General features: G+C 41.3%; 1 protein-coding gene across 2 annotated transcripts in view; it reads right to left on the reverse strand.

The window, feature by feature from the left end:
- actn4 (actinin, alpha 4) overlaps window positions 1–17,347 on the reverse strand; it is a 55,860-nt gene that overhangs the window by 21,618 nt on the left and 16,895 nt on the right. For both annotated transcript variants that reach the window (XM_038693586.1, XM_038693585.1), the window contains exons 2-3: window positions 1,792–1,906; window positions 980–1,099 (exon numbers count right to left, since the gene is read on the reverse strand). In XM_038693586.1, the coding sequence (XP_038549514.1) occupies window positions 980–1,099; window positions 1,792–1,906 (235 nt within the window). The remainder of the gene's footprint in view (window positions 1–979; window positions 1,100–1,791; window positions 1,907–17,347) is intronic.

Consider the following 17,347-nt stretch of genomic DNA (forward strand, 5'->3'; position numbering starts at 1 on the left):
CTCTTACATTTATATTCTGCTTCGCTCATTTCTACTTGTGCTAAAGGAACTGTGTGAGTGGCATCTTAAAAAACTGATGTATCACACAAAATAATTAAATTCCTTCTGTTCTGTGAATTAGCAATAGTCTCTTTCTCCACTGTCTCTCCCCTCCAACAGGCCTCGCCCTTCCTGTACTTATTACAGAAAGGTCTAAGACTGAAGTCCCTGGAGATCAAATAGATGCCTGGTATACAGAATGTGCCAGTTTAAACAATTTCTGCCTTGGAAAAGTTTAGGACTTTCTCCTCTCTCATCTAGTCATGGTCATCCTTGAATCTTTTCCTCTGCCATCTTCTATATCAGCATTTTTCTTTCTGTCTGTGTGCAGGATTGCAGTATTTGGGGTAATTTTGTGTTTGATGGTCTACAGTTTCAGCAGTGTCATGCAGTAGGCATGTATGAATATTTATCCCGATAGAGCAGAAGAAAGGTCACTCTCCTCCAGCCGACGCTGACACACAGACACACACACTTCCACAGTGTGATATAGTTATATATAGTTACAGCTCTGTCCTTGACCTCTGTTCCTAAATCAGCAGAATAAAGGAGAGACAGAGAGGGAGACGTCCTACTGCTGTTTCACCTTTTAGGTCTGATGTGCAAAATGAATGAGTTCTGCTAGTTAGAACTGCAAAAATGTTATCAATGAACTGCCACCAAAAGTTGTGAAACTTAAGTTTGTTATGAAACATTGTGGATACAGAAATGCACCATTACTGTCCATAAATAAAGATGATGACACTAAATGTCTGCACACTTGCATGCTGTCCGTTTCAAAATATGTTGCTGAGCATTTAATCTCAGCACTGTGCTCTAAAGGCATGAGCTGATTATGTGACAATGGGCCCTTGAGCAGAGACATGTAAAGGCCCTCCACCCCTCTAGCAAAAGGAGACAGACACCTATTGCATCTAATTGTGTGTGCGTGCTTGCTTACCCTCTGCTCCAATGGAGACCAGTTTGACTCCCTTGCTGGCGATGAAGTCCAGGGCTTTATTCACATTGTTGATCTTGTGGACCCTCATCTTGCCTCGCTCAGGCTTGGGTAACCGTTCGCCTACACACACACACACACACACACACGAACAAACAAAAAGTGAGTGAGTTAGCTCCTGTGGTGATGGGAGCAGAGCTTTTTTCCACAGGCTCAGCAGAATGACACCCAGTCAGGACGGGTAAAGTTACAGCAGGGACGTCAGCCTCGCTCACAGCAGAAAAAACTGAAGTGAATGTGAAAAGGGACGCCACATGCAAGTCAAAATTTCATTACTGGATGACAGCAGTTATATAATGATTATCTGCTATGCCATTAGGAACAGTTTCCCTGCTACAACCTGCAATTAAACACAAGAAACCCCGAGAGGAACGCAGTCACACGCCAATGACAGATCTATAGCAGGGTGTTCCCAACGTTGTTTTTTAAATGTCTGTGATCCAGCTGAGGCTGGAAACTGTGAGCGACCACACCCTTGAATGGACAGAGATGTTGTGCATCTTTAACATCTGAAAACTTTTTTCTCTCTGATTGACACCTCAGCGACCGCTTTGAAAATCAGACCACTGCTCAGTGACATATGAGAGTGTGTTTGTGTGTGGTGGGTTGGACGGATTTCCCTGCAGCGTCTGTGTGAAACATTTCAAAACATTAAATCGGATATCATTACAGTCATTTCAGTTTAATTAAAAACCTTTCTACTGTGCCTAATTTTCTGGTGACTCCAGTGCTTTGGGGTCATATTGATGAGTTACCTGAGATGACCTCCAGCAGCAGCATGAGTTTGAGCCCATCCCTGAAGTCCTCCTCGATGTTTTCGATCTGCGTGCCGGATTTACGCAGATGGGAGTTGCACCACGCTGTGAACGTCTGCAAAAGAGCACAGTAACAGGACACAAATGGTGATTATTCAGAGCCTGGGTCATAATGTTTTTTCCAGCTTTCATGATAATAAACCATTTTTTAAAATGACAAAAAAGAAAAGGAAATTCAATGGACAGGAAGGGAGGTCAGGGAGTAGCTTTAATAAGACAGGAAGTAGCAGAAGAAAAGGGGAGGAGACCGCTGTTACAATACAATACCAATACGTACGAAATGAAAGCTGCTAGTGATCTCAAAGAACGATTTAAACTACATGTCACACAGATGAAAATGGGCCGCTGGCAGTTAAATAATGAATAAAACAATGCACACTTTAAGTAAAAAATACTTTCTAAGACAGCTGCACATTGTACTACTTTTTATCATCTCTGCAATAAATCTTCTTTTTGTTTCTCACTCCAAATGTTTCTACCATTTGTCACATTCTCAAGCTCTGACTTCATTTCAACTGTGGACAGACAAAAAGTAAATAAATAGGCTTCATCTTGGGGTCCCACTATAAAAAACACTCTCCCAACATGTCCAAAGCTAACAGAGTATGTCCCATATGTTAAAGAAACCTGAAAACCTGACCAACAGATCCCCTCTACTATCTGAAAACCAGACAGCAATCAAACTGGACGCCATCTGTGATACTTGTAATTAAATATCAAAATGGTATACCAAATCACAAACACAGACATCTGGCAAAAGACCCACACCAGCACAAATCACACACATCAATAGCTGGTTGGAATCCATGAATTCGTGCTTCTGGTTAGCCAACATTCTTCAGAAATGTGTTTCGAGTTATTTGATTACGATGGAGTTTGTGGCACTGAGGTAGGCACGGGACTGTGGAGAGACTTTGTCACGCCACTCTACAAAATTCTCAGTTATGGCACATCATCAATCAATGTGTCAAAACACTTTTATTCCTGATTTGTTACATAATTTAGAAAAGTGTCTAAAAACATCAAGCGACGCTTACACGTTAAAGGTCTGGCCGGGCCTGCAAAGACTCAGTGACGCTGCCATCACTGATGCTCCATTTTGAAAGATTTAAATTTCTCAATGTACAAATGTAATATGAAAATGACTCCTAGAATGTACTTCTTAAAGCTTTCAAATTGATTAACATCACTTAAGCTTTACGAGTGAATGTCCATTATGTGAAGAGGTAAGTAAAGTGGATATTTATTCTTCCCCCAAACAGGAACAAACTGCTTGAAAATTTCAAAGAAAAAAACTTATTGAAGAAAGACTGGCATTTTTCACCATTTTCTGACATTTCATGGACTAAAAAAAAAAAATTAGGAAAATATAACTGCGATAAATGATGAAAATATTTTGTCTCCATTCACTCTTATTTTAATTCAACTGAGATTCACAACAGCTGCAGAACTTCTCCTTAGTACAATATCTGACACAAATTGAATACATAAATATTTTAGAAAACAAAATATCACTGTTGATAGTGAATGATGTGAACTTTTTCCTCCCTCTCTACAGAGCTGTGTTCAAAAACATTATGACAGGGTGCTGCTCGCTGCCCTGCCCCTCTCCCCACCATCCCACTGTGGCCACCGGCACAAAGCGCCCATTGAGCCTCGTGGATAATAGCACCCTTCAGCCCCCTGTACTCTCCCTCAGCCCGCTCTAGCTCTGTGACCCTCCCCCAGACCACCCGATACCAACCCCCAACACACACATACACAGAATCATCTATATAGAGTGCTCCCTCCCTGAGACTGGACCAGGAAACACACCGTGAGGACAGAGAGGAGGAAGGAAGGGGAGATACATTTCAGATAAACAAACAACATACAGACAAAGTTAGGGGGCAGGAGGGGGAGGGCAGAAAGATAATGCCCCCTCTACCCCACACACACACAGAGTTAACAATGCAACGGGAAGTGGCACTGCAATGACAGGAAGTTCCAGCTCAGTTTAGCACCAAGTAGACAATCCGAGAGAAGCTGCATCCATCACTCACTGTCACTGATTCACTGCCACCACATTACAGAACTAGAGACAGGATGCTCAACACTCAACTTCAATCCTTTAAACTTTCTCCACTGTTTTCAAATGTTTCTGGGATTTGGCGAGCAAGCGCAAATAACATGTTTGATTTACATTTATTATTTGTTTCTATGGTAGATACAGTTAGCACTGGGTCAAGTAAGCCCAAGTATAAGTCACAATTATCATCTCAGTCAGTGGAGCCAAGTTTTTAATTTAAAAAGTAAGTTAAGGAATGTGAATTGTATCAGAGAGAAGCTTTTACTAGAAAAGAAAAAGACGGTTATGTTCCAGCAGGACCGCTGCCACTGGGAGTGGTGACAAGGAGAGCAGCATACAAACAGCAACAGGTTGAGACCTGCAGAGAGCCTGGGGACGTTATGTCCTGTATAACAACAAGCTACAGATTATACAGCGGATAGTCTTTCATCTCAGCCCTCCAAGGTCAGAGGTCAGCCCTTCACACTGTTGGGCACTCAGACTGCCTTTATCAGAGGTTGAACTAGCCCTGTGCTCTGCTAAAAGAGGGCTGACCACCAGGCTTTTCTGGGTGCGTGACAATGAGGAAGAAGAAAACTTCTGCTCTGTTGAATTCTTTCAGTCAGCTTTTTGTATTTGGCAAATGTAGCATGTCTCTGGCTACCTGTCATTCAGAGATAACAAGGTGTGGTGCTGCTGTGCGTTCAAAGCTGGCACAGGCATGCCGATACCGTGTACAGCTCATAAAGAGACTGAAACATTCTGACTGGACATAGAAGCAAAGAAAGTAGCTATAAAAAATACTTCTCTCACAATTCCTCGCTATGCTACATTTCTTGTCTTTTATACAATCTATAAAAACCGTCTTGAAATATGCTGACTGAGCGAAGGAACTTAATTGCTACAGTGCACCGCCTTGAAATGCATGTGACATCAACAAACTACCTTTGACTTGATATCATGTGATCTCTCAGGCAAGTTGGTTCACATGCAACATGGACTGACCTTTATTCCCCTTGTAGAAAAATACTGACAGCTTTTTGAGTCTATTAAACTTGACATCACAAGCATTTAAAATTTTAAGCTTTGCTTTGAGTCCAAGTTTAAGCCCAACTTCGACTGGCTTTCATTAAACTCAGTTTAAAATGCAAATATCAGTATTAGTTTGCAAGTTTGTATTTCATTAATTTTACGTTTAAGCATCAGAGGAGTTCCAGTTTTAATTCTGAAGGTAATCTACTTGGTGAATTGACTGAATTAAAAGTGAACTGACCCCAATTCCTAGAGAGTGACCAAACAGGATGAGTGCCAGTGAAGCCTGTTAAACCTACAGATCAGATGGTTCCGATGAGAGGATTTCTGACCTGAGCTAAGGACACAGATAACAAGCTGAAGGCAAAGCTGGATCTGAGTGTTAAGAAGGTTTACATTTTAGGCATGAAGCTTGTGCTCTTATCCTCTAGTATCGATTGCATAACTGTTGTAGCCACAGAGAAGAACATCCTCTCTCATTACTGCTGTACGCTTTAGCCAGGACCGTATTCCGATCTCACGGGTTAAGGTCACTGTTTAACAGTTACATGTAATCATGTTTATGTGTTTTAAAGCTGCTTTGGGCAATTTTACACATCAGCAGCTCAAAAAGCCTAAATATTTGGAAATACTTTTAATACCAGGAAACCCTGCAATGGGATTAAACTGTGGTCGTAAAGTGGAGACACTTTTATTCCTTGTGCAGAAACATATTCATATACCCAACAATTGTTTTGTTTGAATTAATGGCCGTAGAGTCTGATTTTGTAGAGATGAGACTTGTCTGTTGCAGCATCAGTCTGTGTTGCAGGCTTTTTATATACAGTCTATGGTTGCAGGATGAGAAGGTTTTTTTCCCCCTTTAAAGTCTTTATATGCCAACAACTGTGGCTTTGATGAAAGTGGGTCACAGGATGACTTAATAAAAAGGCACCAAGTTTGTGTGGAAATATTAAAATCATACCTGTTTATATTTCAGTGATCTCCATTTGTAACAGTTAGCATTTTAACAACCAACACTCTAAGCTGCCCATTATCTGTACAAAGGTAACATAAATGGCAATTGTTTCCATTTCTTCATCATTATCTATCAAACTTAAATGATAATCTTCATCAAACTAGCTGGCATTCTGGTGCTAATGCGGTGCTTCCAAAATGGGAACAAGGGGAGCCTGATGAATCCTCTGTGTGCAGAAATCTCGGTTGTTTGTGTCCTGGAGAAACTGAGTCTGGAAGTGATTAAGTTGTTCAACATTTCTCCTTCCATGGCAGATATACAACCATCTCCCCACTGCACAGTGTGGAGAGGAGAGGGAGCCTAATGGGGTCTATTGGGGTCAGCTGTTTGATCTCGGTTTCCTAACACCTACACACACCTCTGTACCAGTGATCAGTGTGACCACCACAACAGTCTTTCAACTCTGATGTCTAACTTGGCCAACAGGGTAAAAGGTCAAGGTTAAAGATAGCTATCCTGCGCTTAAAGAACAGGATCTCAGCAGTATCCTTAAACTCGAAAACACAAACATGCAAGCAAAAAGAGACATAAATACACATAATCGCACAAAAACATGCATGTGAGATAACAGTCGAAACACCCACATACACTAAAAATGTTATATAGACTGATGCTATCCATCTTTACACCATAGTCTGTTCTTAATCACATCTCTGTATACCACTCCTCGGACAGGAATGTGCTTAAGAGAAACAAGAATCAATATCTACTACTCACCAACCCACCCACACTCCTAACATACCTTTATATAGATCACTTAAACTCCATTTCATGCATACATACACATACAATAATTCCCACTCCCAATCTATGCACAATTTTCTGACTTCATGGGCACCCTAATTGTATGTATACCCAAGAGCGCGCACACACACACACACACACACACACACACACAGGTGTGTCTTGCTACACCTGGGAAGGATGAGCTAGGTTATCCTGTTTTTGTTCAACTGCCTTGCATTCTCTGCATGACGTCAGCACTGTGCGTGTGTTTCCTACATCACACCCTTTCTTCTGGCAAACACTGATGAGCTCACTCTTAAAGCAACTCCACACACTGATAAGCTGCCACAGAAACAACAGGCTGTCATTTCTGTCCACATCAACACTCATTCTCTCTCTGACACATACACACTTTTTAAACACAAGCCGCTTCACTTGTGTGTCACATTATATTTAAATTTTTATAATGTGTACAAACAACCATTACAAAATATACCACAGGAAACAAGTGATATTTTGTGCTAAAAAATAAATAAAAACTTTATTCAAGGGTTTTATCTATGATTCATGCAATTATAGCACATCTCACACTCTCTCAGCCAACGACCACCCATATACACACACACAACCTATACAAATGCTGCAAAAACTCTTCACTGCAATTCATTTAGATGCAATTACTGTGATATCTCACTGCTACATCGAGATTCTATGAAATTATGAAACTGAAATATAACCTCTATACTCACTGTCTGTGAAAACCTTGCAGTTTGATAATTTGTGCCTTTTGAAAGTGTGGTTCACATTTTAAAAAGTGTCAGTGTTTGTCCTCCACACAGCGCTTCAGATGCAAATCTTATTTTTTGAATTATGCATCAATAACACTTCAAAAGCTGTACCACAGAGCGCCACAGGGAGTCATTCCTGCCTGTACATTACATTTATTCAGTTAGCTGATGCTTTTATCAAAAGTGACTTACAATTGCTATTTGTGTCAGAGGCCGCACGCCCCTGGAGCAACTAGGGATTAAGTGTCTTTCTCAGGGACACATTGCTGGAAGCGCCACAGTGGGGGATTGAACCCCAGTCTCTCACACCAAAGCCATCAAACTTTATAACTTCTCCCTTCTGTCTGACACATGGACACACGGACACAAACTAGAAATTATTATCGGGTTTGTGCAAGAATACCTGTTATTACTGTTCACCATAACAATTCCTTTAATTATGTAAATATTGTAATAATAATAATAATAATAATAATAATAATAATAAATTGAATTTGTATAGCGCTTTTCACGGACTTAAAGTCGCTTTACAGAGCAGATGAAGAAACATTACAAAAAAATGAAAAATAAAAAAAAATAAAAATAAAATATAAACAGCTAGGGATAGGCAGAGGAGAAGAGATGGGTCTTAAGGTGGGACTGGAAAATGGCGAGGGACTCAGAGGTGCGGATCTCATGGGGGAGGGAGTTCCAGAGCCTGGGAGCTGCCCTGGAAAAGGCTCTTTCCTCAAGACTGCTGAGCTTGGACTACAAGCTACTACTTATACATATTCACACTCCTTTATATTTTCTTGTATTTTACTCTGATATTTATATACTATACTTTATATACCAACTTTCTATCTTTATTTATATTAATTTTGTGCAATGTGTAGAAATGTGACACAGAATTTCCCCTCGAGGATCAATAAAATATTTCTGATTCTGATCCTGATAATGTTGTAACAATTATAAAAAAATACTGAAAGGAGGAAAAGCAAAAGAGGAAGAACCAAAGTTACTTGGGAAGGTTAGGAAGTGCCTCAGGAGATATAGCCATTGAGAAAGGCATTTAAATCACTGTTGCTCTACTGGCACAGCAGAACATCCAACAATGTCGGACTGGTTGTACTGAAACAACTTCAAGGTGTTTTATGAAGCACGGGCATGGCACAACACAGTATCAGGGAATGAAAAGGCAAATGTAAAACGACAGCAGATGGCAAGTTGTTGCACCAAAGAGTAGATTTGTACTGTTAGTTAGAGGAATTATATGGGACCTGCTGGCAGGAGGCACAACCTCAAGGAACTTTGACAGAGCCATACTAGACTGGACTGGCTGTACCAGACTAAGCTGGGCCAAAACCATGCTGGCCTGGCCCTGTGAATAAAGCTCAGCAACTAGTCTGGTCTGGCCCTACACAAGGCCTCCTATTCTTAGAGTCTCGCCAATTAAAAAAGGGCTGTGGCGTGCGACACAGCAGCACTGCTAACTATTGTCACAAACTCTTTTTTGCTTTAAATGCTCCAGAAGAAAGGTTGGTCTTTATGCCTTAACAAACTTAGTTTAAATGCATTTTCTCATGTCAACACCTAGACACATACATACAGTACCTGCATGTCCACACACAGAATTGCAAGCCATGAAATTTACCCATTTCATTTAGGCACATAGGAACTATGTAACTAATTGGGGCCTTCAACTCAAATTTACGTTTACACCAACATATCTTTTACCGCTGTCACTTACCAAAAATAAAGTTCAATTGTACTCTATAAAGTCCATTCTAAAGTCAAGCAAACCATAAGACACCATCTTCAAATGCTGAGATTCCCCAAACTCCATTTCAGACATAAACATGACGACGACTCTTTTTTTTTTTTTAAAACCATGCTGAGCTCTAACATAAATCTAGAGCCACAATGAAAATATACACACACACAAAAGAAAAAGAATAGCTGCACTCTAGATTCCACAGCACTCTGGTTCCATGCAGCCCCATTCATACAACAGTGGTGTCACTGGATATGCCGCTTGCTACTGTAGAGCTGCTGCTGCACCGGCCTAGAGTCACAGTACAGGAACACGACACCTTCCCTCAGGGGCCAAGGTGGGACCTGGGAGGGTTCACGGTGCATCAGTGCATGTGTGCGTTTTTATATACAGTCTATGGTTAGGACAACCAGGCTCGTGCTAAACGGCTGAACTGCTGTTTGAATGTTTTTGAGTAGCCTTCAGAAAGTGTTGATGTCCAAACACACACATTTGGCAGGATATCTAACTGAGAAATGATGAATAATAAAGATGAACTGGAATGCAGTGCCAAAGCCAAGTGTAGTGGATCTAAAGAGAGAAGAAAAGCTGGCCAAGATGTTCATGTCCAAAATACTAGTGGTCACCAGAGTACTGCTAATCATGAATAAAGGACAGCGCAGAGGAGGAGAAAGAAGAAGCAGAGCTCTGCAGCAGAGGTTGTTCTGGTCTCATTATCGTCTCAAGCCTGGACAGGTGATCATTAACATGTGTGCACAAACACACACACAGAGTGAGGGAGCCTCCCTTTTGCAGCATGTGCTGACAGGTAGTCAGTAAAGCAGAGCTATAATGTGGGGACAGTCTTTCACGAAAGTGCGTGCACACACACACACACACACACACACACACACACACACACCTCCCAGAGGGAGCTGACAAACATGTAATTGCTGTGTACTTCTTGGCTGGCCTAATGCCCCTCAGATATGCCATTATGTGAGTCAACAGTTTAACACAGACTGTTTTCAACAAGTTCCATCGACTGCGTCCAGCCAGACACATAACTCTCTGGGGGAGACTTGATAAAGCAGCTAACAGAAACAAAGGAAAGGGAGGATTAAGGAGAGGAGGACAGGAGGGGAGGGAGAGGAAATGCAGGGAGGGAGAGAGAGGAGGCCAGTATATGATCAAGAGAAGAAGGAGGAGAAAACAATGATGGATGTGGGAAAGAAGAAGAGGAAAGACAAACAAAAGTGACTAAATTAAAGTTTAAAAATAGGTATCTACACTAATAGAAATTAAATAAACTTAAAGCTCCAAACAGTGTTGGGAAATGTAAAAGTTGCTTTAAAGCTGACTTTGAATTTGACTCTTGAGACCAGTGAACAACAATTACACAATATTACAGTATGTTGTGTAGAAATAAAACAACAACCTCTAGATTACTTAATGGGACTCTCTGACTGGGAGATCACCCCTGCCAGAGGGGATGGAAGAAATGAGGAAGAGAAGATACGAGAGGAAGAGTCAATGAGACAAGTGTGGGCTGTGTGTGTGGGAGCACACTGGGTAACAGGAGCAGACTGAAAAGACTGCTTACATGACTGCCGTATTTCTGTATCCCCCACAGGGGAATACACACACACACACACACACACAATTACATGAACTATGTGGGGTGTGTGTGTGTAAGATGATCCACACGACACAGTAAGAAACAACACACACTTCCACACATTTCTTGGACTCACACATCTCATAGTCGAAAAGAAAAGAAAAACTATCATTTTGCCACAGATAATAGATTTAAAAACACGTGTTATTTTACAAACCATACATAGGCCTTTTTGCTTTATGAGAGGACCCTTAAACGGTGGAGAGAAAGGAGAGGCGGAGGAGGAGGAGGGAGGAGGAAGAGAAGAAAGGGAGGGAAGGGGTAAAGTGTCAAGCGATGTGGTTATTTGTTCATTTATTTATGCCTCTTCCTGTCTTTGTTACTCAAAAAGTCCAGAGTGTGTGTGTGTGTGTGTGTGTGTGTGTGTGTGTGTGTGTGTGTGTGTGTGTGTCTCTGACCCTTCCAACCTATTTAAAGAACAGCTAGGATGTCTTACAAAAGAGCGGTACTATTTTTTATACACAAAGGCTATGTCATACAAATAAATTAATAATTAAAAAAAAGAAGTGTGTGTCTGTTGCAAGGTAAAAAGAAAGTCAAACTCTTTTACCTGCATGCTAACATTCACAATAACAGTCTGTAATTGTCACACAGGATTCTCTAACTTGTTTCTGGTGTCATATTGTAAAACATGTCTTTTTTAAATTCTACTCTGGCTTGCTGAAAGAAGAAAACTGGGGGAAACTGAACCATCCAGGGTTTTTTACATGCAATGAGTTAAGAGTATTTCAACACTATATGAGGCGATGCCATTCTGTTGTGTGTCAATAAAAACGGCTTGAGACTTTGGGGCACATTGCTTCACTCCACATCACTGTTTCAGTGTTGCATAACTGTATGTTGACATTGCCCAACATGAAAGTCCCACACTTTATACAGTTTTACACTGATACATTTATACACTACTGAGCATATATAAGTTTGGTGTCTGTTCTTCTATTGAGATTTCCTTCTCTCTTTTTTTTTACTTGTGTGTGGACTGAACCCATGTACAGTGAGCATTTCACCACATGTATTTCACACAGACAAGACTCTGGGCACAGGAAATCACCTGGGGATTAAAAATATTAAACCTGTGAAGTATGTGTGATCACTCTGGCTCTTAAAAGGCCACATTGAAGAAGAGAGGAAAAAAAACAGTCTTGCATAAAAGGTCATCAGAGCAACTTGCAGTGAAGCAATAAGCTAGAGGAGTCAGACAGCATTAAGAATAGCATCAGTGTGAAAATTTGAGACAAATCACTAGACTAGCTTACTATGTACAGATGGTTTGGATATTATCACTCATTACTGGCTGTATTACAACCTAAGCTCCAGACCATTTAGCTGTGTTGCTATCCATCCAAGTTCACCCCACATAGGAGAAGGAGCAGAGGGGAAAAGTTGAGGACAATTGAATAGAGAATCATGTTCTCTTTGTTCTGATAAATGGGTGTATGTCAGACAGCTCAATGCAGGAGGAGACTAAGGGGGGTAAAGAGAGATTTAATGAGACACTGGGTCTCTTCATGGGATTAAATGAAGGAAAAAGAGGCAACTAGGGAAAGAGGGGAGATGTGTTAAATCAAAATCAAATCAAAACTCAAGGGGGGGGGGGGGGGGTAGAAGAAGAGAGGAGACCTAGCAAACACTGGGTGTTAAGAACAGCAAATGTAAAAGGTGGTATGAACTAAATTCAAACAAAAGTTCTATTGTGTTATAGCAATTGAGTGTACAGAGAAGCAAAACACAGATTTCTTTGTATGGAAATGTCATGGATTATTACTTTCCAGATGCGTATGATTTCCCCCATCTGGATAATTGATGTACTGTTGTTGAGATGCCACAAACAATTCAAACACTATGTTGTCTAATGTGGAAGACTCCACCTAAAAACAAACCACAAACATTTCCTTTAAATTAGCTTTTTGGTGCCAAGTCTACATAGCAGGTACAGGAAGACAGGACAAGGTGAGGGGTGAGGAGAGAAAGGAACAAAGCAGAGTTGGCGGATGAACGAGTGTCAACCCTGCTGACTATGACAGAGATGTCAGGAATGCCAGCTATGTTCTTCCTCCCTCTGACTCCTTTTATAGTACATCTTCACTCTCTACTCCTCTCACCTACTTCATCGCCTTCCTCTTTCCACCCTCATCTGGGTCATTCTCAGCTCTTTCTCTCATACTTGCCTCAAATAATCAATGTTAGCATTTGAGCAGTCCAGAAACAGATCAATCACCCCGGAGCAAGAAAAGCGAGTAACATGTCCTTTCTCATGGCATCGCTCTTCTGCAAGTATCTGAAGAAGCTTTTTTGGAAAACACAGCATCTCTTAAGCTGATGATACACAGGGCAACTTTTAGAGCAATCGTGCAGGGCAACGTTGCCGTCAATGGTAATGAGTAAAGATTACCACCGTAATCCCCTTCCCCCACCACTCCGCCACCCGCCCCGCCCCGCCGCTATCCGTTCAAAACATAGTCGGACTTGCCACTAGCAAGATTGCCCAGCAACATTGCTCCAAAAGTTCAGCTTTAGACACTTCACTAAAGGACAAATAAAATGGGTCCTTCGAGTAGATCACATAAACAACTAGTCCAGAATGGAAAGCCAAGAGTTTGTGAAATCTGGTAAAAAGTCCAGATAATCATATATTGAGTAAGGGTCAAGTCAGTTTTGATCTACCTGGTTTCAAAATTTTTATAGAAGGCTCTTACTTTCTTAATTAGCTTCTTGCTATACGTGATGGGGTCCTACATGAAGGCACTATTTCTGCCTAAGTTAAAACATTGTGTTTCATTTCATGTGACAGATTTCTGTATTTGTCTTCTCACTAGTTTGATGTGGGCAGGACTCAAAAATGTGGTGTCACATACTTACAGGCATAAATGAGGATTGACCAACATTTCAATCAAACTCTGGTAAGAATTGTGTTTACTTAAAATCACACCCACACAGTCCAGAGGATGCAAATAAACTTTTGTGTGAAGGTTTTTGAGTGTTCAACTCTAACTTATAGACCTTTATTTTAATTTTTTGGTTATTAAGTTATGAGTAATTTATGTATGAGAAATACTTTCGACTTTAAAGGGGATAAAACATCAAAGCTATAAAAATGTCGATGGGCATTTGGTCTCCATGATCACGCCAATATGCTGTGACTCCGATCTCCTAACTCCAAAGCTGTAAACTAGCAATTTTATGATGGGTTTATTTTCTTAGCTGAGATGAAGGAATTAAATAGGTCATTTAATTCTCATTCCACCCTTATATCTTCCTTCTGTAACTTTCCTCCTCGCCTCAAAATGAAACATCAAGAGTGGCATGTGACGCCACATTGCGAGACAAAGTTTCCCTGCAGCTAAAAGGAAAATGATGGACAAAATTAGCTCAAGGAAGAAGTAGGAGAAAATCAACATGAGACAACAATCAGATTCACTGAACAGGGAGTAAAAGCATGTGTTTCCATCCATTTGTGAATGTCTTTCTCTCTCGTATCACACCATCTCTCCTCGTCCCCTCAGCCCATCAGCAGCCAACTAATCCACTTCCTGTCTTTAGAGGCACAGCACAGGAAACAACGGGGGCGGAGGATGTCCATGGTAATTCTTCAGGAATGCAGTGAATGAATCCAACTGTACAGGACGTAAAACATTAACCCCGGAGCAAACTTTTAAATGAATCTGAAGATTTATTGCCTTCTGCCAAACGACACTTAACAAGGAAAGCGCACAGGAAGTTTGTAAAGGCCCATTGCGCTGTGATGATTCAAATAACTGAGGTGACTCATGTAGAAAGCTGAGTGAGGTCAGTGGGAAAGACCGCCAACTGCTGAAAGGTGACGGAGCAGCATTCAACAGCCATTATCAGGTTCAGCACAGGATTTCAAACCTGCAATTTGTTTTCTCAGGCCAGAAGCACAGTAGAAAGGTTGACTTTATTACATTTCTTCTTGTTTATTTAGATAGATTCAGCACAATAACTCCGGGGCTTGTGAAGAGAGGTCACATGGACTCACAAGTGGTATGGGATATCCCAACCAGTCAGCAGCTTACGCTCCAAATCAGAGGTCACTAATAGGCGGACCGGACCCGGACCCAGCCGCTGTCCTCTCCGGACCGCCGATTTATTATTGAGAGTTACTATCTCGACGGAGCGTTTCTATTTTATCCCGCGCTGCTTTTCTAGCATTTACTGTACTGGTTTAGCGGCCCAGGAAACTCACAGACCAATCGCATGTGCTACAATCGTCTCATATGACGCTGCTCTGCCAATCAAATCTGTGCATTCCGATGCTTGCGAGTCGAGTCCGCGAGAAGGAAGTCAGACACAGAAATGGCAGAGAATCCAGTAAATACAGTGTACAGACTTCCGATCTTATATCAACAATAAACACAGATAAATCAGACAAAAAACCCAAACAATTTAACTACGTAGCCTAGTTAATCGTCAACAAGTCATTACTGTGGCGTGGGGCAGGCGCCGGAACTAAACCGCTGGGCACAAGCAGCCTGTGTCAGTCCAGGGTGATACATAGTAGCCTATGTCCCAAGTATTCCCATGATGCATGAGGGTGAAGGGAGTTTTGTAAAAGTTTGCTAATGAGTTCGCCATTTCTTTGAAATACAAATGTTACTTTATGATTTATGTTTATTAAAACGTGTCTTCCTAGAATATAGTGTTTTTTTGTAAGTAATTGGCATTCCTGTGGTGGTTTACCACTGAAACTAGAAGTGAAGAGTCTGTTTCATTTGATAAGAGCTGCTGAATTTTTTGAGGTGCAGGGAAAGTGCATGCAGCCTTTTTGTTCGGCTGTGTCTACAATCAAGTTAAACTTCACAGCCAACGTAGGGGGCCCCCTACCCAGCCGGGCCCTGGGTCTGCCACTCCCTGCACCCACGCTACCTCGGCTTATGCTTATATAATTTTATTAAATACATCACACAAAAACAGCAGAATAATTGTGTGTTAAAGATAACAAGGACAGGTGTTGTAATGAATTACTCAACCTGGACGTCATTTCACAACCAACATGTATGCTTGGTCTTAAAGGTCTACTACTCTTGATAAAACATACACTTCCGTACATTTCTTTATCTTTTACAGAACCATATTTGATACTTCATGACGTGACTATTTCCGCAATGATACCTATGCCAAGTTCCTTGATAAAATGTTTAATTGATCCCAGCATTTTCTCTCTCTCACACACACACACACACACCCCCACCCACTCACCCACGGTCGGTTTCTTATCCCGGCTCTGTGGAAGTATGTGATTTGCTATCTAGTTAAGGATCCCATTCAGGCGCCAGCCCTGACTAACCAGGGTTACGGATAACACCTGGGAACTGCCATACAACTCCACACAATGGAACAGGACCTTGTCTTGTGTACAAGGGACCCAGAGAAACAGATAAGGAACAAAAACTTAACATTTTCACTTTTGCTTAAAGTTTACACAAGTCATTATAGCTGACCCTTGTACCCTTACTGCTTAAGGCATACGGTTAACTTACTCAACCATATTTAATGTAATTCGTTCTGGATACGTGTGTCAGCTCCATGGCTGAGTCATAAGCAGACACTTTATGCTGCGATGACCTTGAGATCACTACAAATATGTGCCACTGCTGCAGAGGTCTTGCACTCTGATTTCACGCTGTTGAAGCTTCAAATTAAGCTAACAGAGAGAGAGAGGGAGAGTGAGTTTAAAAAAGCCCGACACAAACAGCAGACAGGACGGTGACTGTTTAACACAAACATCTACTTTGACCTCGACAGAGTTCACATTTGCCTTGTTGTGACCTGTAGCTGTCCTGCTGGAGTCGGCCTGGGTAGCTGGAACAACCAGTAGCCAAAGCAGTGTTTCCCTTTTTTCCCCTCAGCCTGATCTCCCATTACAAAACCAGAGCTCTCCAATCACTGAATGAGCTGAGGTCGTTATTATTATTATTATCGTTATTATTGTTACTACATTACTATGTGTGTGGATGTGTGAGTGTGTGTGTGTGTGTGCATGCATGTATTGTTTCAGTCCCAATCAGGAGTTTGGCAGGCCTGAAAGCAGTTGGCAGGGCGAAGCGTCAGCTGTTTGTGTCAGCCATTTAATAAAACCGCTGGCTGAATCTTTCCAGAGCTCCCCGACAGTTCTGCGGTTCTGCTGATGATCAGTTCAGGCAGGAGGAAACGGAATCACTCCACCAAGCCTAGTTTTGTTAGAAAGTGTACTGTTGTCCTATTGCCAAATCCGATGTCAGCTCTGGCCTACACATGTTTCTGTTAGTACAGAATGTGGCAATGAACCAGAATGATGCAAAAAGAAACATCCTCAGGACAAAGAAAAAAAATATCGGCTAGTTTGTCTTTGTTTATTAATGCATGTAATAAATGTTTTTAAAGTCCATGTTTCACAGCTGTACAGTACTTATTTCTGTATAATGAAGGCTAAAATGATAACCAGTCATTTCGATACATAGAGTATTATTACAAATTT

Source organism: Micropterus salmoides, unplaced genomic scaffold (genome assembly GCF_014851395.1).
Source record: "Micropterus salmoides isolate LMB-PRFRI ecotype aquatic unplaced genomic scaffold, ASM1485139v1 Ms_hic_scaffold_3, whole genome shotgun sequence".
Taxonomy (NCBI): Eukaryota; Metazoa; Chordata; class Actinopteri; order Centrarchiformes; family Centrarchidae; genus Micropterus; species Micropterus salmoides.